Below are 23,078 nucleotides of genomic sequence, written 5' to 3'. Positions count from 1 at the left end.
CGCGGCTTGATCTCTCTTCTGTTCCTCAGCCTGAGCACTCGTGAAGAGCTTCAGGCGCTCATACGGGACACAGAGGAGCTGTCCGAGCGGCTGAGGCGGCACACAGCTGATGCCCACCCCCCCCGGCCCGCTCCTCCGCCCTCCTCCAGCCGGCCCGCTGCCGTCATCACACACACGTCCCATCAGGCCAGCGCCGCTGCTCCACTGCCAGCCCACGCCTCCACTCCTCCAGGTAAATCATTCTCTAACCCTTCTGTGTCCTTCTACAGGACACAACTTACACACAAATGTACGGTTTTGTAGTAGGGCTGTGCGATATTGAAGAAAAATGCGATATGCGATATCCTTGTTAAAGGGTTAGTTCACCCAAAAATGTAAATTGTGTCATTAATGACTGACCCTCATGTGGTTGGACACCCGTCAGACCTCCGTTCATCTTCAGACACAAATGAAGATATTTTAGTGTAAATCTGATGCTCTGAAAGGCCTCCATTGGCTCAACTTTACACTCTCAAGACCCTTAAAAGACACTAAAGACGTCGTTACAAAGTCCATCTCACTACAGCGGCTCTACAATAACTTTATGAAGAGACGAGAATAGTTTTTGTGCGCAAAAAAACACTAAATAACGACTTATATAGTGATGACGATTTCAAAACACGGCCTCATGAAGCTTCAAAGCGTTATGAATCAGTGAGTCGATTCAGCGGTTCAGAGCGTTATGAATCAGTGAGTCGATTCAGCGGTTTGAAGCGTTCCGACACGCGATCCGAATCATGAATCGACTCACTGATTCATAACGCTTCGAAGCTTCATGAGGCCGTGTTTTGAAATCGTCATCACTATATAAGTCGTTATTTAGTGTTTTTTTGCGCACAAAAACTATTCTCGTCTTCATAAAGTTATTGTAGAGCCGCTGTAGTGAGATGGACTTTGTAACTTTAGTCTTTAGTGTCTTTTAAGGGTCTTGAGAGTGTAAAGTTGAGCCAATGGAGGCCTTTCTCAGCATCAGCTTTACACTAAAATATCTTCATTTGTGTCTGAAGATGAACGGAGGTCTGACGGGTAGGGCTGGGCGATATGACGAAATATATCGTCTGGACGATAGAAAATGTCTATCGTTTTATATAAGGCTCTATCGTTTACGCCACGATAAGGCGTTTACGGCAGAATTTTACGTCAAGATGCACCTCACGCCACGGCATGCCCATGCACGCTGCAATACATAAACAAACATGGAGGAAGACGGTAGTAGACGCGGTTCAGACCAGGGTAATTCTCAACAAGATGACCAGCCAACCCAAACCAAGGAGCTTGTACCTAAAAGAGGGGCGACTTCTGTTGCATGGACGTGGTTTGGATATAAGAAGACCGACTTACACCAGACAACAGTTGTTTGTAAAGTTTGCCGGCTCCCAGTGCCAACAACGGATTCCATCACTCAGTGTTTCCCAGACATAGACTAATCCGTGGCGGTGCGCCACCAATTGCGCGTCGTTATTCTTTTTTTCTTTTCTTTTTTACCCTGTTTAAAACACGCAGCGCATTCAGCTGCACTTTCTTTCCCTGCTCTCCCTCACGCGCGTCTCTCTGTCACTCACGCGCGTCTCTCTGTCACTCACGCGCGTCTCTCGCTCTCAAACGCCAAACCTGCTTAGTGCGTTATAAAGCAAAGTCTAAGCTTTTACATTTTTAAAAGTTTAAATACGGAATTCAAACAATAAATAGCGTTTTGGCGCTAATGTGGCATAATAGTTAAAGCCAGAGGCGACGTGCTCTCTGATCTCGCGGGGGCGCGCACGGTCACGTGGTTCTCTATACTTATAGCGCTGGGTCAATACATTTGAATGGATAGACGACAGTTTCACTATTCAGGTATTTGCAGCAGGTTTTGGTAAACAGTACAGCATAGTGTGCATTGCTTATTACGTCAACCACATTTACAGTATCATTTTATTATGGAGAGTGAAGGAGATGCAACATCTTGACATTAATGTTAATGTTTTTCTTGTATTTAGCCCTCAGGTATTCCTCACTTATTGGTTACACTTGTACTCATTGGTGGTCAAATGTGACCATACACCTTTACTATTTTTCAATTAAATAAATGTTCTATATTTTAGTTTAATTATATTTATTAAATATTTTGAGGAGATCTTTTGGTACTAAATAGGCCTACTATTTGTGCAATAATTATGTCCCATTAATGACCATTTAATTAATTAAATAAAAATAAATACTTCTAATATATTTTTTCTTATTTATATTACAATTAGTGTAGTAATTAATGTTAACATGGAGAAATCCAATGCAAATTAGAGTCATTTTGTGTCTGGAAAAATAATTAATTTCATTTGTAATGCCATGGTTTACCCACTATAGGTGTCTGTGTGGCTCTTTAATCAATGTACATGTGTCTAGTCTAGTTGCTCAAAAAAAGTATTGCAGATCATAACTGCTTACTTATTTTTAGGTTTTGCATTTGAATACATTTAGACATGATCAAGCACTAGATTTCTTTAAATGTGAAATTTTAAAACATTAATAACTTGCATCCTAATATTTTTAATGATACTTATACAAGCACACACAAGTGAATATTAATGAATGTGAGCAAATATCATTTAAAATAGTTTGAAATAGTGCTAAAAAGGCAAACTTATTTTCCCTTATATATGTACAGTAGGCTATATACAGATGAATTGATACTGAATCAAGATCGAAATAAATCGATATTTGTGCCAATCACCAACCCCAAATTCCCCGCCCACCACCACAAATTGGTTTCTAATCTGTGGGAAACACTGAACACTACTAATTTATTTTATCACCAGCGCAAGAACCACGAAAAAGAATACAGAGAGAGTCAACGAGCAAAAACTGCAAAAGCAGCGTCGAGTGGTGGCATAAGCGCTCAAAACAAACTCCAGACACAAACACTGCAACAGGCTTTTATGCTCTATAAGAATACTACTTGGAAACATCTTTACACCTACATGATGCTGCAAGAGAAGTCTGGGTGGTGTTACTGTTAAAAGTTGGCTGCTGCTATATGTTGAAATATTTTAGTGGCAGGTGTTAACGTTACCAACAGTCTTGCTTGAAAAAAAGGTTCTAAATAAAATAAAAATTTAGTCCATACTACCTTTATTTGTTTTGTATATCATTTCAAACTGCATTTCCACATTGCAATTTTGTATAGACTATTCATAAACTGAATTAACAGAAAAATTGCTATATCGTTATGTATATCGTTATCGGGATATCAAATGAGCTATATCGGGATATAAAATTTTGGTCATATCGCCCAGCCCTACTGACGGGTGTCCAACCACATGAGGGTCAGTCATTAATGACAGAATTTACATTTTTGGGTGAACTAACCCTTTAAATAATGCGATATTCAATACACGATACGATATTGCTTTAAGTGTGTAAAATCTATTTAAATTATATTAAAACAATTATTTAAAAATTTAGAATGATACCATTTGTGTGTTTCACATTCTTTCTGAGAAAAGAAAGCATCGCTACAACTTCTGAAAGTGACCAGCAGTGTTTTAGCAAAAATTAATGTCACAAATCTTACAATATAATTTTGCCATCAATGTAAACAAACAAAAAATGTAATGCCAATATTTAAATACCTTGACTGTTCAAGTGTGTAACAAGACACGAAACAGAGCTGAAGGGATCACACGCTTTCAGAGAGGTTGGCTTGTGCGCGCGTTTCGGTGTGTGTGTGTGTGTGTGTCAGACAGCGCGAGACTGCAAGGAGTTGTTTTGCGCAAGTTATTGTGTTTAATAACTCTTTTTAATGTCAAGCAAGTCACATAAGAAACAGTCGTGTGCCCAGTGTATTCTCTGCATCGACCTAAAACCTACACTTTTCAAAATGTTGAAGTAGCCTATTAAAATCATTCAGATATTGCGTGCCCTTGCGATATGCATATCGAGAAATGAACATTTGCGATATTTCGATATATTGTGCAGCCCTATTTTGTAGTACACACTTAAGTTTGCTCTCGTTTTAAAGAACTACTTTGAGTGACTATTGATTTATGAAAGGAAATGAGGGTGAAATATTACATTAACACAGGCAAAAGTAATCAAAACAAAAATTAAAAAGACAAATTCTCCTTACAGACACACAAGGATTATTTATTCAGCAACTCTACACAACAAGGGCTCATTTATTAACACATGGATTAGGAAAACTGTTATAGCAATAGGTTTTAATTTATCGTAATGATCGTTTTTAAATATAAATTGGCTGAAAATTGTAAATTTAATGAATAGTTTCTCTATTTTAACCTTTAGTTTGCCTCTGGCCTCATCTAACACTCACTTCAGGGTCATTTTTAACACTTTTGAGTGTAATCTTGAGCAAATGTAGCTTTTCACCACAAAAAAACTATTTTTAAAAACGTGTTAAAGGTTTTGTAATGATTTTGCGCAGTTGTGTGTGTTGTGTCGATTGTTTTATTTGTGATGATAGCGCAATGAAACATGACAAATTGTGTGGTACACTTTGTAGACAGAAATTATGAAAACATGCAAAAACTAGAGAGAACCAGCTAAATATGAATAATTGATCATGCTGTAGTCAAGGTTTGCTCTTTGTTTCTCTGTGCATTTTTAGAAACACAACCTGTAGCTGTAGTTTGCCTTTTTGCCCAATCATTTTGTCAGATAAATACTTTAGCCAAGTTCAGTGGTTTGATCTTCCCTCATATGTAAAATATTGAACAAATGTTATGAACATATTATGAAAACCCCCTGAATGCACCGATATTACAGTTCTGAAATATAAAGTGTAGTCTTTATTGTTGTCCTCTTTCCCTGCTGCGTGGGCGAAGATTTTGTGGTCATAACTGTGAGTTTACATCACTTATAGTTACAAAAGGCACAATAAAACTAATCCATGATGAAAATTGTTACTATTTTCCGCCCCTGTTCTGATCCATTCGAATTAAACTGTTTTTGCTCCTGTACCTTTAAAGGAACACACCAGTATTTGTGAAAACAGCCTCATTTTCTGTCTCCTCTAGAGTTGAACAGTTGAGTTTGACCATTTTTGAATCCATTTAGCCGATCTCCAGGTCTGGCGCTAGCACTGTTAGCATAGCTTAGCATACATCATTGAATCTGATTAGACTGTTTATTAGTAATGATATTACACAGCGCCTGAATATAGGCTAACTTCAGTCAACATAACCAGCGTGACGAGCGGCTCACACAGGCAGCGCTGGGACTATTTTCAGCCGCTGTGATATCACTGCGCCGCTGCACTCATGGGGCGGATCACAGCTCTAGATCATCACAGGAATGAGAGAATAGTTCCCGCCATATCAGTCTAGAACATCACAACTTCTCATTTTCCGTCAGTCTTAGCACACGATGGAACTACAGAAGAGTCGAGTTTTAAACAGGAAAAATATCGAAAGTCTTTGGTCATTTTTGAGCGAGATGCTAACGGTCTAATCAGATTCAATGATCTATGCTAAGCTATGCTAACTGTGCTAGCGCCAGACCCAGAGATCGGCTGAAAGGATTAGAAAATGGTCAAACTCAACTGTTCAACTCTAGAGGAGACGGAGAATGAGCCTGTTTTCACAAATACTGGCGTGTTCCTGTAAAGACCCACATGTTTAAACGTCCGTTGTGATGATTGTTGACGTGATGTTTTGTGTGTTCCTCCAGAGGCTGAGGGGCCGAGCGCAGAAGAGCCGAGGCCAGAGCCGGAGGTGAGGATTGTCCTGAGCGCTCAGACGTCCTCCGGCTCAGTGAATGCGGTGTGTGTGGGCTCTCCTCAGGCGGAGGATCCGGCTGGAGTGGCGGAACCGGAGGATGGGGAGGGCGAGACCTGCTCCATCTGTTTCGAGCCCTGGACCACGGCCGGCGATCACCGATTGGCTGCGCTGCGCTGCGGGCACCTGTTCGGCTACATCTGCATCTCCCGCTGGCTGACGGGCGGAGGGAATAAATGTCCACAGGTGGGTCTCACTCCACGAGCTTTAACCCTCTGGGGTTCTTCAGCTCAAAAATGACCCGAAGCGTTTTATAATTAAAAAAAAAAAAATCGTAGCTTCATCGGAAACTTTGGTCCGAAACTTGGTGACTTTATTGGTACTTGGTACCAAAAAAATTGGGGACAGGATTTGAAAAGTCTAAGTGGTCGTAAAAAGAAATAGTCACACTCAGGACCTTCAGGTCAAAAATGACCCCCATAGGAAATGAATGGGAAATTGGCAAAAATATGAAAAAATAGTTTTTTTGAGCATACAATCTACAAATCAGCCAGAATGCAGAAAAAAAGGACAACAGTGAAGATCTCTAAAACATCAAGAGTGCAAAACAGACAAACTCTATATAATATATGTGTGTGTACTCTGTTAATACACACACACAAGCATGTATATATTGTATATGTATATATGCATGTATATATTTAAGAAAAAAATATTATTTTTATATATAAAACATTTATATTTATATATATTATAGATTATATAAATGTATATACATGCAAATATTTCTTAAATATATACATGAATGTGTGTGTATTTGTATATAAATAATAATTAACAGAGTACACACACATATATTATGTAAACACAAACTTTTATTTTGGATGCGATTAATCGCGATTAATCTTTTGACAGCCCTAGTTAAAACATTTTAATGTTTAAATATATTTTTTTTAAAAATGTATAAGTCATTTTGATATATTTCTATACACATGGCATAAAAAGCCTCCAGAATTCCCCTTGAGAATATATGTGTGATGAAATCTGCCACTGTTGTGTCGTCTCAGTGTAATAAACCAGCCAAGCGAGGTCACATCATCTTCCTGTACGCGCGGAGGCTGAAAGCGCTGGACAACACGGAGGAGGTGCGGCTGAAGAGGTGCGTTCCTCTCGCCTCTCTAATGCTGATGATGCACACGGACACTTTTGAGCAATGTTACTGGGCAATGGGCAACCAGGTAAGACACAGGCCCCATGACTGATCTGAAGTATCCAGATAGGAATTTGTTGGCCATTCCCAATGGGAAAGTGGCCAAGCAACATTGCTTTGTAACATTGCCCAGCAACATTGCTCAAAAAAGTTGCCCCATGTATCATGACCTTCAGTGTTGGTGGTGTCCTGAATGTGCTGATGGGTGGTGTTTGTGTGCAGCCGTCTGGAGCTGGAGCAGGGCTCGCGGCGGATGGAGCAGCTGGAGGTGGCTCAGTGCCGGCAACAGCTACAGCTCGTGGCCGATGAAAACATGCGACTGCGCAGAGAGGTCGAGGTGTGTATCCTAACCCTAACCCTTCCTGTGTGTTGAGGTTAGTTATCTGGAGACCCACACATGAGATGATCCCGTCCTTCAGTAAAAGAGAGAAGCCCTTATTATGATCACTGCAGTCCTGTGCCCGGTTGCATAAAGCACCTTAAGTGTCATTTTCCTTAGGTTCGCCCTATTGTTCCCCTAAAACCTAAGGGTGTTGCAGAAAAAATCCCTTAAAGGATTAGTTCACTTTTAGATAAACTTTTTCTGATAATTTCCTCACCTCCATGTCATCCAAGATGTCCATGTCTTTCTTTCTGCAGTCGAAAAGAAATTAAGCTTTTTGATGAAAACAGTCCAGGGTTTTTCTCCATATAATGGACTTCAATGGGCTCCAAACGGTTCAAGGTCCAAATGACAGTTTCAGTGCAGCTTCAAAGGACTTTAAACGATACCAGATGATGAATAAGGGTCTTATCTAGACAAACCATCAGCTTCTGAGAGAAACCCAGCAGTATTTATGCTATTATTTTACCTCTTATCAGACGAACGTGATCATCTCTGAGCTCCGCCATAACTTCCGGTAAGTGAGGTCAAAATATAGATGTATACATAGATGCCTCATTAGCGACTGGACGGATCAGTAGAATGAGGCATCTACTATCGATACATCTATGACCACGATCTAATTTGACCTCACTTGTCGGAAGTTATGGCTGTGCTCAGAGATGATCACGCTCGTCTGATAAGAGGTAAAATAATAGCATAAATACTGCTGGGTTTCTCTCAGAAGCTGATGGTTTGTCTAGATCAGACCCTTATTCATCATCTGGTGTCGTTTAAAGCCCTTTGAAGCTGCACTGAAACTGTCATTTGAACCGTTTGGAGCCCATTGAAGTCCATTATATGGAGAAAAACCCTGGACTGTTTTCATCCAAAACCTTCATTTCTTTTCGACTGCAGAAAGAAAGACATGGACGTCTTGGATGACAAGGGGGAGAGTAAATTATCAGCAAAAGTTTATTTAAAAGTGATCTAATCCTTTAAGTCTCATACTCGAGGGAAAAACTGAAGGTGCTTTATGCAACTGAGCTCTGTTTGCTCTCCGCAGGAGCTGAGGAGGTGGAAAGCTCAGGCGTCTTTCGGCTCGTCTCAGGGCTCGTCTCTCTCCTCCTCCCAGAGGCAGGAGCCGCCCAGTGCGGGCCATTACGTCTTCTCGAAGGCTCTGCTGGTGTCTCAGACGGGGAACAGCCGGGTTCTGTCCTACTGCGAGCCCCTCGGGTGTCTGCTGGCGTCCCAGCCCTCCACTCACGCCACCCTGCTGCCAGGTGCGGGTCTGAGCCCTGACGCACGCCCCGTTTGTTCTGCTTTTTTTGTGTGAGCGTGACTGACTGTCGCTCCCTCAGGCTTCGGTGTGAAGATGATCAGCACTGCGACTCTCAAGCCCAGTCAGTACATCCCCATCCACACCAAGCAGATCCGCGGCCTGGCCTTCAGCCAACAGCAGGACAGCTTACTGCTCTCAGCGGCCTTCGACAGCACCATCAAGCTCACCAGGTCAGACAACCACTCCAGCATGCATGTTCTGATACAGAGTGTGTGCGATCGACAAGTGCTCTGAGTAACAGACTCTACAATAAAATGCTTTGTTTTAAACAAAAAAGCAAACATTCAGATCTGATCCAGAGAGAGTCGATGTCATGTATAGATATGAAACCACTTCAGATTATCACAGCACAGCAATGAAACAAGTGAAGCCTCTGAGTGAGTCAGTGAATCATTCACTCAAGAGATTTGTTCTAAAACACTGATTCATCCAGTAATGAAACAAGTGAAGTCTTTATGAGTGAGTCATTGAATCATTCATTCAAGAGATTCGTTCAAAAACAATGATTCATCCAGTAATGAAACGAGTAAAGTCTTCATGAGTGAGTCATTGAATCATTCCCTCCAGAGATTTGTTCAAAAACAGATTCATCCAGTAATGACACAAGTGAAGTCTTTATGAGTGAGTCATTGAATCATTCACTCAAGAGATTTGTTCAAAAACACTGATTCATCCAGTAATGACACAAGTGAAGTCTTTATGAGTGAGTCATTGAATCATTCACTCAAGAGATTTGTTCAAAAACACTGATTCATCCAGTAATAAAACAAGTGAAGCCTTTGAGTGAGTCAGTGAATCATTCACTCAAGAGATTTGTTCAAAAACACTGATTCATCCAGTAATGAAACAAGTGAAGTCTTTATGAGTGAGTTATTGAATCATTCACTCAAGAGATTCATTCAAAAACACTGATTCATCCAGTAATGAAACGAGTGAAGCCTTTGAGGGAGTCATTGAATCATTCACTCAAGAGATTCATTCAGAACACTGATTCATCCAGTAATGAAACGAGTGAAGTCTTTATGAGTGAGTCATTGAATCATTGACCCATCACCCCCCTCTACTGTGGCCTGGTCTGTCATTGTTTTTTCTGTTGTTAGCTTGTAAGGTTAATCTTCAAAATGGGGAAATGAGCCTGGCTGTGCTGTGACATGAATCGCCATGAGATGGATCCTGTCTGAAATCACTCTAACATGTTCTCTGCGGATGTTTCCTCTCAGCTTGATGACGAACACAGTGGTGCAGGCCTACAACACGGGCAGACCTGTGTGGAGCTGCTGCTGGTGCCACGACAACAACAACTACATCTACGCCGGCCTGAGCAACGGCTCCGTGGTGGTGTACGACACGCGGGACACCAGCACACACGTGCAGGAGCTGGCCCCGCTGCGCTCCAGGTCAGCTGATCGAGGGCCCGAGGCTCCTCAGGGGTCCCACGCTTCTTGAAAGTTCTTGAAAGTTCTTGAATTTCAGACACATGGATTCAAGGCCTGGAAAGTACTTGAAAACAAACATAGGTCCTTGAAAGTGCTTGAATTAAAGGGTTAGTTCACCCAAAAATGTAAATTGTGTCATTAATGACTGACCCTCATGTGGTTGGACACCCGTCAGACCTCTGTTCATCTTCAGACACAAATGAAGATATTTTAGTGTAAATCTGATGTTCTGAAAGGCCTCCATTGGCTCAACTTTACACTCTCAAGACCCTTAAAAGACACTAAAGACTAAAGTTACAAAGTCCATCTCACTACAGCGGCTCTACAATAACTTTATGAAGACGAGAATAGTTTTTGTGCGCAAAAAAACCCTAAATAACGACTTATATACTACGGGGCCGTTGAATGCTTGAATCTGATTGGCTGATGAACGTTCTGAGGTGTGCAATTATTTTCTGGGAGATGCACAGTGAACGTAGTTCCAGGCAGCTCTTGACCGCATTACAGTTCCATATCACTGCGCATAGTTAACTGTAATAACGGAAATTACAGGACTAAAAAACAACAATATGACAGACGATTTTCCTAAAGTAAATCTTAATATTTACAGTGAATATAACACGTTCAACAACTGGGCGGCAGCAGTATTAGACAGTCCAGATGAAAAACATCAAAGGGAAGCTTTTCTGTCTCATTACTGAAATCACACGTGCTCGCACACGCACTACAGTTTGCACAGAAAGCTGTCAGCGCTGCCCTGACGATTTGATCAGTTCGCCCATATAGTGGAGACACTTAAAGGCTACACGTGACATTTTTTCACTAGCGAGGTAATAACAGCTGTTTAGAGACGCACAGAGGTAGCCTAATTTACACAAGCGCTCTCTCTCTTTCTCTCTCTCTCTGTTGCTCTCATTCTCTTTCTAATAACTTTATTAATAACTGCAGAAGAATGCTATCAACGGCTCAAGCCTTCGTTAACAGCTTTAAAATGACGTTTTGGAACTAGCAAAAGAGCTGTTGGATGAGACGCGGAAGAAATAGTCCTACTCACAATAGCGATTTAAGTACAAAAACCGGACAAATCCCATTAAATATATAATCGGATCGATGTCTTGAGGTGTGGTAACCGTAGCATAAGCGGAGTAATTGACTTCGGGCCGTTCAATTATTAGAATGATAATGCACACCTGACTCAGTGAGTCGATTCAGTGGTTCAGAGCGTTATGAATCAGTGAGTCGATTCAGCGGTTCAGAGCGTTATGAATCAGTGAGTCGAATCATGATTCGGATCGCGTGTCAAACCGCCAAACTGCTGAAATTTGGCAATTCAAACCGCTGAATCGACTCACTGATTCATAACTCTTCAAACTGCTGAATCGACTCACTGATTCATAACGCTTCGAAGCTTCATGAGGCCGTGTTTTGAAATCGTCATCACTATATAAGTCGTTATTTAGGTTTTTTTGCGCACAAAAACTATTCTCGTCTTCATAAAGTTATTGTAGAGCCGCTGTAGTGAGATGGACTTTGTAACTTTAGTCTTTAGTGTCTTTTAAGGGTCTTGAGAGTGTAAAGTGCATTGAGCCAATGGAGGCCTTTCAGAGCATCAGATTTACACTAAAATATCTTCATTTGTGTCTGAAGATGAACGGAGGTCTGACGGGTGTCCAACCACATGAGGCTCAGTCATTAATGACACAATTTACATTTTTGGGTGAACTAACCCTTTAAGAGTGAACTACATTTTGTTAGAGTAGCGTGTGCTATTACAAAAATTGTCCTTTATGTGCTGCCAAAGCCAGAAAAAAGTGGGAAAAACTTGAAAAAATGGACTGTGATCAGATGCAGTCAGCTCTTCATAATGAGCACAAAGCGTGGAGCTTTTTAACTAGCTCAGTGCCGGGGAAGTGCAAATTCAGTGATGCTTGGCTCAGTTTTGATCTACATAAAAATTGGTTTATCAAAGTTCCAACATATAACGCTTAATAAAGTGGTGTTTATCAGCGCAGCGCTCCTTTGTTTACAGAGGTTACAGGGGAAAATAATATATTTCTGCTGTTCCATAAGCGCCATCTACTGTCAAAGAGTGAAATTGCATTTTCAGCGCCAGTTGGTTTGTTCAGACTAATGCATATTAACCCATATTTTTACACAGCTTACAGAGAGTTGTAAATGTTAACTGGTGGATCAATGAGAAGCTAATGTGCTTTTGTAACATATCTAGAATATTAAGTTGTATTAATATATTAATATAAATATAAAGTTGTATTAGTATTAATATAAAGTAAGTCATTTTTACAGTCATTTTATGGTTGAGGATGTTTCCACAAACACTGATCTCTCCCTGTGCAGGTCTTAAAAGCCTTCAAATAGATTTTTAAAAAGATGTACAGGTGATTAATAAATAATTTTGCATATTTTTAATGCCTAACAAATAACTTGTCCATATTTGGAAAATTAATGTATACAATATTATCTCTATATTTTGATGTTTTAATGAAGTAATGATTTATAAAAAAGAAAACTAAAACTAGTGAAATAAATGCTAAAAGCAGGAATTGTTAAATGTTAAACTGCAGCTCTCTTTAAAACCCGCTCCCTCTCTTGTCCACTCCACCAGCCTTTCTCCTCATTAGATTTTTAAAAGTCACATGCCCCTAGAACTGTATTTAGTTGTCCGTATAAGCTTTAGCGTTACTGCAGTAATGATGGACACAGGTACAGTAGGTGTTTGATATATTGGCAGTAACACACACACCTTTATCTTATTTATTGTGCTTGATTTAAAATAAAAGGTGCTTTAAAAAGTCCTTGAATCTGGTGTGCATGAGAGCGTGGGAACCCTGGGTCCTGTGCAGCACTGGAGGATGTGCTGATGTTCTTGTGTCTTTGGTCATTGCAGCTGTCCGGTGGTGTCCCTGTCCTACATCCCTCGCTCCGCCTCCAGCTCCTTCCCCTGCGGAGGCCTGATCGCCGGCACGCTGGAGGGCGGATGCTTCTGGGAGCACACCGAGGGAACCACATACACACCCCACATTCTGCCTCTGGAGTCGGGCAACTGCACCGACATACAGGTGGAGCCGGAGAGCCGCCACTGCCTCGTCACATACAGACCAGGTCCAGACCCGCCTCTAATGCCTGCCAGACCCATAGACCAGGGGTCTCCAAACCCGGTCCTGGAGGGCCACTGTCCTGCAGAGCTTCGCTCCAACCGCAGATAAACACACCTGAACCAGCTGATCAAGGGCTTACCCGCTCCTAGTTAGACACTGATTAGCTGGTTCAGGTGTTTAATTGGGGTTGGAGCTAGACTCTGCAGGACAGCGGCCCTCCAGGAGCGGGTTCTGAGACCCCTGCCATAGACAGTCCTTCCAGAATAATGCGGCTTTTTTTGTGATTGTTGCGTGCAAAAATCCTTGATTATGCGGCACGTTTTCTTAGGGCGTTTTCACACCTACCTTGTTTGGTCCGGATTTTCTGACTTTTCAGTTTGGTCCGAATCAAAATTACAGATGTGAAACCTCCCCTGACCACGGGCCGGACCAAACAGACGAAATTTCATTTCGGTCCGACGAAAAGAGGTCTGGATCAAACTGAACAAGGGTTCGGTTCGTTTCTAGTGTGAAAGCATTTTCTGTATGGTTCGTACTTTCAGAGCATTTACAGGACGTTCCTGTTTATGTTTAAATATTATAATGTTATTTTAAAATTCAATCTAGGCTACATTGATTATGAAAAGTGAAAAGATGCGCAATATGTCAGAAGACAGAAGCTCAGAAATTATTTTGAACGACATTTTGTATGATTTTGCGTAGAAAGCCTTTCTTTGATGTGAATTACGTTTTGTGTAAATTGTATCTTAATTTTAATCAACGTTTAATCTGATAATTGCCTGGATTTAATAAATAAGAAGCAAATAGTCAATAATCGCGGGAGCGATCACATACACATGAACTGGAGCGCGTCTCAAATAAACCGAAACTCAGCAGATACTCGTCTCACAAACATGAGATATATGTGTATATAAAGCTTGAAATGTCCACTTTTAAACATAACGAATACAAAATAGTCAAGTAATGTGCACTGTTCACTAGTGGCAGCGATATGTGTCCGTTCACTCACTCTTGTCAAAGATACTGACGTCAGACGCTCGTCCGTTTACAAACCAATCAATGTCCAGATGCCGCCCACATGATGAAGACGAGGGGACACGCGTGTGTCATGTGCTTTCAACTTTCTGCTAATATATATGACTTTTTTGCAATGAAAATGCGGGGATTATGAAATCATGCTAGCCACGCATATTTTGCACGCGGAAATAGGCAATTTACGCTGCGAAAGTGCGGCGTATTTGAAAAAATGCGGCCCCCGCATAAATATGCGGACTTTGGCTGATTATGCATTAAATCATGTGATCGCATAATGGCGTTTTTCTGGAGGGACTGCATAGAGATGTTTAACCTGTGATGTAAAAGAGAATCGCTCCTATGATCTAATATCAGTATTAATGTTGTTCAACCCTTTGATTTGTGGACCTGTGGGGCCCAGGGCGCACTCACCCGTCTCTGCGCTGTGTTCTGATGGAGCTGAGCCGGACCCCTCAGACAGACGGCGGCCCCGCGCCCATCTGCTCCTGCTCACCCATCCAGACCTTCAGCGCTGGAGCCTCCTGCAAACTGCTCACCAAGAACAGAGTGTTCCGGAGCCCGGCCGGAGAGGGAGCGCGGCTCGTGTGCGCGGGAGACGAGGCCAGCAACTCCACCATGGTGAGGAGGAGGATTCTCTCGCTGAGTGGAGGCCGCTCTCCACCACAGGATACAACATATAGGGGAACTGCCGCTTTATCTCACGCTTACTTTTTTCAGAGTTGCTCGTTTATATCTTGCGAGTTGCGAGGGAAAGTGTCGGAGTTGCGAGGGAAAGTGTCGGAGTTGCGAGAGAAAGTGTCGGAGTTGCGAGAGAAAGTGTCGGAGTTGCGAGAGAAAGTGTCGGAGTTGCGAGAGAAAGTGTCGGAGTCGCGAGGGAAAGTGTCGGAGTCGCGAGGGAAAGTGTCGGAGTCGCGAGGGAAAGTGTCGGAGTCGCGAGGGAAAGTGTCGGAGTCGCGAGGGAAAGTGTCGGAGTTGCGAGGGAAAGTGTCGGAGTTGCGAGGGAAAGTGTCGGAGTTGCGAGGGAAAGTGTCGGAGTTGCGAGGGAAAGTGTCGGAGTTGCGAGGGAAAGTGTCGGAGTTGCGAGGGAAAGTGTCGGAGTTGCGAGGGAAAGTGTCGGAGTTGCGAGGGAAAGTGTCGGAGTTGCGAGGGAAAGTGTCGGAGTTGCGAGGGAAAGTGTCGGGAGTTGCGAGGGAAAGTGTCGGGAGTTGCGAGGGAAAGTGTCGGTCGGAGTCGCGAGGGAAAGTGTCGGTCGGAGTCGCGAGGGAAAGTGACGGTCGGAGTCGCGAGGAGGGAAAGTGTCGGTCGGAGTCGCGAGGAGGGAAAGTGTCGGTCGGAGTCGCGAGGAGGGAAAGTGTCGGTCGGAGTCGCGAGGAGGGAAAGTGTCGGTCGGAGTCGCGAGGAGGGAAAGTGTCGGTCGGAGTCGCGAGGAGGGAAAGTGTCGGTCGGAGTCGCGAGGAGGGAAAGTGTCGGTCGGAGTCGCGAGGAGGGAAAGTGTCGGTCGGAGTCGCGAGGAGGGAAAGTGTCGGTCGGAGTCGCGAGGAGGGAAAGTGTCGGTCGGAGTCGCGAGGGAAAGTGTCGGTCGGAGTCGCGAGGGAAAGTGTCGGTCGGAGTCGCGAGGGAAAAATGAATGAGAATGAGAGAACCAAATCCCAGTTTTGTTCGGTTTGGAAGTGAGGAGCGTGCCGTCCCTCCAGTGGCTCTTCTGGTGTTTACTCGTTATCCAGCTTGACAAGCATGACAGGTTAGCGTTAGCTTGTTAATAACAGCAGTAAAGCAGGGGTGGTATAGTTCGCAAGACTTAAGATATGCTTTTATTCACTTGCCTTTTTTGGCCCATTCATTTTTCAATCTGTTGCTATGTTAATTTCGTTGATTTTATTGTAGCAACCTGTGCACTTTCTGAAGATTTTTTTGCACTGAATTTGCACTGTCAATTCTTTTCTTGAATTGATAAATAAAGGATTGGAAATTAATGTTTTTTTTAAATATCCAATTCATCGAGAAAATAATCGACAGATTAATCTATTATTAAAATAATTGTTATTTGCAGCCCTAGTAAAGAGTCAGAAAGAGTGCGATGAAAGCGGATAATTGTGAGAGAAGTCAGAACTGTGAGTTGATCGCTGTGTCCCAAATGACGCTCTATCCACTGCTCGAGTGTGTAGTGTATGATCTCCACATGGTTATTTGGTGTTTCAGCATCTGCGTCTGGTAGCTCCTCCCCCTCCTCTACATCTTGCTGTAATGTTCAGTGTGAACACTACTCCTCCTTCACCCCTTATAGAAGAGCAGAAGTGTGTGTTGCTCCGGATGACTGTCCGCTTGTTGATTCTCCAATAGAGACAGAGCGACACGCGTCATAATCTGAAGGCCACGCCCACCGGGGGGGAAACAATCCAACGCTCTCCATTGACCTTTGCATTGTGTGAAGCGCCTCATTGTCATTTCGGACTTATAATAAAAAAACAGAACAATGTCTAAAAGCTGATATGTGACAAAGTGTACATCAAACAAGCTAAACAAAACCCACAACCAAAAACCCAGACGTTTTTATAAGCTATTGACCCAAAAAACGAGCGTTTAAGGACAAAAAAGTGGATACAGGCCATTGAGACGCGTTATTTTACACTGAGAAGTGCACACACTAGAGGAGAACGTCATCAGAGACAGGAAATATCATATATAAACCTACATTTGGATATTTGACTTAACAGTGACAACATATTTACTGCACACATACACACACTGAGACACACTGAGTGTCAGGATCCCAAAATGTACCCATTCATCAGCTGAAGCGTCACGTTTTACTGCCTTTATCCACTGTTGTCTCCTTAAACTCTCGTTTTTTTTGGGGTCGACAGCTTATAAAAACGTATTTCTGTGTTTTTTAGCTTGTTTGCTGTCCACTGTGTCACACATCAGCTTTTAGATGTTTTTTAGAAGTCCGAAAACAAGGATGCAGCTTCACACAATGCAAAGTCAATGGAGAGCATCGGATTGTCCCCCCCCGGTGTGGGCGTGGCCTAAATACGCTCTGTCTCTATGTCAGAACCGCGCTACAGGAAGTGATGTGTGTGTGTGTGTGTGTTCCTCAGGTCTGGGATGCCGGCTCTGGGGCTCTGCTGCAGAAGATGCCCGCCGATCTGCCCGTGCTGGACATCTGCCCCTTCCAGGCCAACCAGGGCAGCTTCCTGGCCTCCCTGACCGAGAAGATGCTGAAGGTCTACAAGTGGGAGTGAACCTCCTCCATCAGGGCTGCTTTAGCTCCACCTGAGCATTGATCACTGTTTTCATTGTATATATGTAAGTGTTTTTGTATTGCTTTATTAAGATAATAAATGCCTACACACTTCGGGTGACCACTTCGAAACACTGTTAAAATTGAGTTTTTTACTGAAATAAAGTGAGTCTCAGTTAAGGCAACATGGCTGTTTTTATGAAATGTTACTTTAAAAATACAAATGAGGTGTCTAATTAAATATGCGCTGATTTGCATACACTTCCAGAACAGAAATGAACTTTGGATAAAGACAATTCTCACTTCATTTTATTAATATTATTAAAGGTGAGGGTTTTTACACAGGGGATTCTGGATTTCTCTTTTTATCACTCCATAAATCAGAAAGATCAACAGAAAAGGTTTTTTTAGGAATGAAATATCCTCCAGATGCACATAAACGCGTCCTCCTCCAGGGGGCGCAATCTCCCCACATTCATTTTAGGTTTTGTTGGACAATACATTTATGTTAAATATAGTAACTTAAATGTTATTTCCAGAGATATTATCTGACACAAAATGGAAATCTGATGCAATTATATAAAATAACCCTTTTCCAGTGATCAGAAGCGATTGTGATTGGCCCGTCCTGAACAACAACACATACCAGGTGACCAAACCATATTCTGATCGGGTTTACTTCTGAATAATGCCATCAATAAACGCATAGTTTGAGAATACACGGTCTACAGTTAAAATATTAAAATACACTCCTCGTATCTGACCAATTAAAGACAAGACCGTGACTCTAAGCCCCGCCCATTTTCTGATCTCCCTCTCTTATCTTTCATCTAATGATCCAAGTGTATTTATGCTGCCTTCACGTGCTATGGAGAAATTTGATCATTCCGACTTCTGAAGTCGTGATTACGAGCTCATTGCATTAAAGTTTCAAAATGTGAGGGCGTTCATATGCAATGTTTACCTAGGAAACTCGTATTTACGATCATTCCGAGAGCAAATGAAGGCAGCATTAGTCTACGTGGCCAATGTTTGACTTCAACTCGGCGAATCCTACTACGGCGTGTCATTTAGCTCATGAATATTAATTAAAACGACTGGGCCTATCAGGAAGCCCACGCAGCGACGTCAGCGCGTGCTGATTAATATTCATGAGCGTCCTCTTCGCCGTAGTAGGATTCGTAGTTTCGCGCAGCGAAGATGGCGGCGTGTGGACGTGTGCAGCGGCTGCTGCTGTTGATATTCATCTCCGGCTCGATCTGTTCCGCTCGTGAAACCAAATCAGCGGTCGTAGATGGCGATAATCCCGCAGATAATAGCGAAAGAGGCCAGAATGCGGCGGTGGACGGGAAGGCGGCGGCGCCGGACGGGGCCTCGGTGGTTCGGCGCAGCGGCGGCTGGAAGCTCGCGGAGGAGGCGGCCTGTCGGGAGGACGTGAGCCGGATCTGCCCCAAACACTCCTGGAACAACAACCTGGCCGTGCTGGAGTGCCTGCAGGACCGAAAAGACGTAAGAAAACACCGCCGAGGGCGGTTGTGTGTGTGTGATTTAAGCCTCAGATAGAGCAGAACTGACTGACCATCAGAATCTCCACAGTGCGTTATTATAACAACACATCTGGACCCGCAGCGTGTTTGCGACACTCATAACTTCTACATCACTCACATTATATAGATATTGACGCAAGCAGGGCTGAATGTGTGAGTTATTTAGTAATATTATGTATAAACCTGATGCGTGTTGGCCAGTAAAGGCCTCTGGATGTCACATCCGTGCAGTGTTTGGTGGGTTCGAGGATTTAAAATCTGGTTTTCGTGATGAATTGGGCAGGGGAGATGTGTTTCCTGTTTATAGCTGAGCCTCGAACCGGAGTTTACGACTCGCCGATACGGTGTGTGAGTCAGCGGTGACGTCACGCGCGCGCTCCGTCGGGTTTATGACGAATACCGATGTTTTACAGCTAGCGGTGTAATAGCAGATTATACGAGTGGGAAGACATCTGTTAAAGTTGGCATGACATGAGCTCTTGCCTAATCTATTTTGTAAGATAAAGTTGATGTTGAACCTTGTACACCCTTCATTTAAAGGTGCAGTGTGTAATATTTAGGAGGATCTATTGGCAGTGGTGTATAAAGAACGTTATGCTTGTATTACCTTTCTATCTACACACACACCGCGGGTCCCCTTATGGTGCGTTCACAACGGACGAGTGATTTACATGTGGAGTCAATGCAAAGACTTCTGCGGAGCGAATTGTATGGCATGCCATAGAAATGAGCATTTGACGAGTGAAATATTAAAAAAGTTGGAAAATCTGAACTTTGGCGAATATTCGCGCTGCGTTAACCAATCAGGAGCTTGCTCTAGTAGTGACAACAATGAGGATAATATCATATGTGGACACCCGGAGCTGTACGACACATCTTCATACTTTATAGAAACAAGAATAAAAATGCTCAATTTGAGCTCTACATACTGAGACTACAAGCTAGCTAAAGCCGGCAAATTGAGCTTATTCGCCGTATTTAAAAACAATTCATGTCAGCCTTTTCGCAACGAGACGAGCCAAGCCCTCCCATGACACGAATTTGCGTCTGTTATTCGCGACTGAAGCGAGTAAACTCAAAACGTTCAAGCGTCCAACTACTCGCGAATAGCGCGATATATTCGCGTCTGGTGTGAACACACCATTACAGTGAAGCTGCCATTTTGCGCCGCCATGTTTCTACGGTATCCCTAAAGGGACAAACTTCTCTACAGAGCAGTAGCTACTCTCTGCAGTCTGAGCAACCAGTCTGACCGCTGTAAGTCTTCTAGTAGTTGTGCGAAGTCAAATCTGAATCATGTTGTTGTAATATTTTGTCCTGTTGCTTTTGGCCCTCTATGTGCTTCTCCTCATGCTTCTCCCTTGACTTTATCGGATTTAATGCCTCCACGTCCCCCGATCGCCTCAACACAGTTAAAGATTGCCTGCGAGCTTCTCCTCAGGTCTGTACGGTTATTTCTCTACTGTGCGGCGAGAGTCGCGTGGTTATGGCGCAATTGTTAGCCTATATTTACAAAAACGGCTTCAACGGGGCGATAGTGTAAGATACAAGGTAATGGAGCCTTTTATACATTGTCGTGTTTGTTTAGAAATAAACAATGGACGAATGGAGTCTTTAAATGCCTCAGATGTAAAGATATTCACTGTCAAAGTGAGGCCTAAATGAATGGGAGTCAATGGGATGCTAACAGCAGGTGATGGCCTGGTTAGCAATGGCCGCCCCTATGGAAGGTTCTAGATCAGGGGTTCCCAAACGTCTCCATCCCAGGCTAGACAAGTATAATCTATCTCAACACCCACCAAAATCATGTTAAAGCATGAATGCCGGGTGAGGGTGAGGGAGGCGTTCATTCTCTTTAGAGCAGTTTTTATTTTCTCTGTCATAGTATGAATAACATACAAGTTTAATTGCAATACAAACTTAGGGTACATTATTAAAATTTTGATAACATCTAAAATAGCCGTCTAATGGCTATGTTGAAATAATGTGAAGAGTACTTATAACAGTCCTCACATAAAGCCATTATAATGTCGTTTACCTGTGGCCTGTTAACAGGAAGGATATACAGAAATTGAATAGTTATCAAACAGTCTGTACTGCACTAATAATACATTAAATCTAGATTAATCCTCATTAAAGCTCCTGTTTTCTCTGATGAACATTAACGATGGACAGCATTAGTGCTGCTGTTCCTTTAAGATCTGCTGCTCCACTCTTTTAGTTCAGTTAAGCCGTGATTTAACTCCTCTACGACTGCTCTTATGCGGATACTCCACAAAACACACACTTTGGCATAATTGTGTGTGTTATTGTTTGTTCAAGAGTGAAAGAGATCTTGATTCTGGTGGTGTGCTGTGTGTGTCCCACATTCACTGCGGCCCATACACTCAAAAATAATACGTTGGATTTACTTAAAAAAGCTGCGTCAAGTGGTTCCACACAACTATATTGAGTCATTTTTACAAATAACAATTTACTTATATGAGCAAAAGAAAGTCAAGTAAAGCTGACCAAATGTCTTTAAGTAAATACAAACCATTGAATTTGTCACTGTTACAGAATATTTATATGTGCTGTTTACTTAAACTTTTATGAATGTAACATAACACTATTATGTTAGGTGAACACATTTTTGATTTAATTTGCCTTATTAAATTAACTACTTGCTGTGTAAGTTGAAAACTATTAAATATAACAAGAAGCATATTTTTAGAAACAAAATGCAAAAATAACTTAATTGAGAACAGGAAGTCCACCCAATAGATGAGTGTGTGTGTGTGTGTCCACAGGCTCTCTTCTGCAATTATGATGAGCACACAATTACACAAACGCCTCTGTGTCCAACATAACTGCACATGAAAAACATAAAATAACACTTTAATCCCTAAATTTACTCTCCTAATGCAGTCCCATGCAAAGCATGCTGGGAACTACAGATCCACTGCCCAGTTTGTTCGTTTCACTCAGAAATGTTAAGTTGACTGAACAAACACTTAAAGCTGACAATCCTCATCTTTAGCAGGGCTCGACATTAACGCTTGTCCGGGACAAGGGGATTTTTTTGAAAGGGCAAATGAAAAATAATTGTACTTGCCCGACGGACATGAATGATTCTGCATCAGTTCGAGTCAGTGGAGATCGATAGTGGATAATAAAATAAAACGAACTGACGTTAACAAAGTTGAGGCTCGCGCAGCCTCTCGAGGAGAAAACCAATGAGCGCCGCTCACACAGAGAAACTCAGTTAACATTCACGGTTAAAATTGTGTAGTTTTTATATTTATAACATATGATAGTTATAAACAACATCACACTAACAAGAGTGTCGTTTTCCTGAATACCATCACGACTGAAAATGACACTGATTTCATACGCCAGTTCCATAAACAATTCATTAACATTAAGTCACTTACATTTTAGATGGAATATGGACTGTTTTTGTTCTATTTCAGCAGCGAAAATAGTTCCAAACAAATATCGCAGCAGAACCGTAACGCGTCTCACATCAACAGCGTGTGCGTTACTGAATGATTCAGCGTTTTAATCAAAGATTCAATGAACTATTCGTAGATGACAGCCTCATTCTTGAATGAATCAGCCATTTGAACGAATCGACTCAATGACTCGCTCATTCAGACGGTCACAGCGCCACCTACAGGTGCTTTAGTTTCATCTTTCCAACATTTCTTATTTGTATATTCAAAAATACTTAAAATAATCTCATAAAATTATTTAATGTAGTTGTAATTTTTCAGTGTAAATTATTTAATTTGATTGGTAACAGCCTATAGTGTCTTATTCTAGTTTAATTTATAGATCAAATGTAAGAATATAAAAGGAAATCTGAAGCATAGCCTATATTTAATAAGATTATGGAACAATTCCCTTTATAAAAATATCACAAATATGCATATTTAAATATGTCAAAGCTGATTGAACACTGGTGAGAATATTGCTTCAGTATAGATTATATTTACAAAAAAAAATCCGGACAAGCAAATGTTTTACTCAGACAAGTGAATGACAGATTCAAGTGTGTG

At 42.1% G+C, this 23,078-nt stretch overlaps 2 protein-coding genes across 5 annotated transcripts in view; both read left to right on the top strand.

The window, feature by feature from the left end:
- The window catches only part of rfwd3 (ring finger and WD repeat domain 3), a 42,661-nt gene extending 24,987 nt beyond the window's left edge, over positions 1-17,674 (top strand). For both annotated transcript variants that reach the window (XM_079809035.1, XM_079809034.1), the window contains exons 3-12: positions 30-232; positions 5,704-5,996; positions 6,818-6,909; positions 7,183-7,297; positions 8,388-8,604; positions 8,683-8,833; positions 9,884-10,060; positions 13,005-13,219; positions 14,651-14,868; positions 17,349-17,674. In XM_079809035.1, coding sequence (XP_079665161.1) covers positions 30-232; positions 5,704-5,996; positions 6,818-6,909; positions 7,183-7,297; positions 8,388-8,604; positions 8,683-8,833; positions 9,884-10,060; positions 13,005-13,219; positions 14,651-14,868; positions 17,349-17,492 — 1,825 coding nt within the window. In that variant the 3' untranslated portion in view covers positions 17,493-17,674. The remainder of the gene's footprint in view (positions 1-29; positions 233-5,703; positions 5,997-6,817; positions 6,910-7,182; positions 7,298-8,387; positions 8,605-8,682; positions 8,834-9,883; positions 10,061-13,004; positions 13,220-14,650; positions 14,869-17,348) is intronic.
- Positions 17,675-18,665: 991 nt separating this feature from the next.
- The window catches only part of glg1a (golgi glycoprotein 1a), a 56,748-nt gene continuing 52,335 nt past the window's right edge, over positions 18,666-23,078 (top strand). For all 3 annotated transcript variants that reach the window (XM_079809847.1, XM_079809848.1, XM_079809846.1), the window contains exon 1: positions 18,666-19,000. In XM_079809847.1, the coding sequence (XP_079665973.1) occupies positions 18,692-19,000 (309 nt within the window). In that variant the 5' untranslated portion in view covers positions 18,666-18,691. The remainder of the gene's footprint in view (positions 19,001-23,078) is intronic.

The sequence above is a fragment of the Gobio gobio genome (genome assembly GCF_949357685.1).
Source record: "Gobio gobio genome assembly, chromosome: 25".
Classification (NCBI taxonomy): Eukaryota; Metazoa; Chordata; class Actinopteri; order Cypriniformes; family Gobionidae; genus Gobio; species Gobio gobio.
The sequence above is the reverse complement of the archived record's forward strand: the minus strand, read 5'-3'. Positions and strand labels throughout refer to the sequence as shown.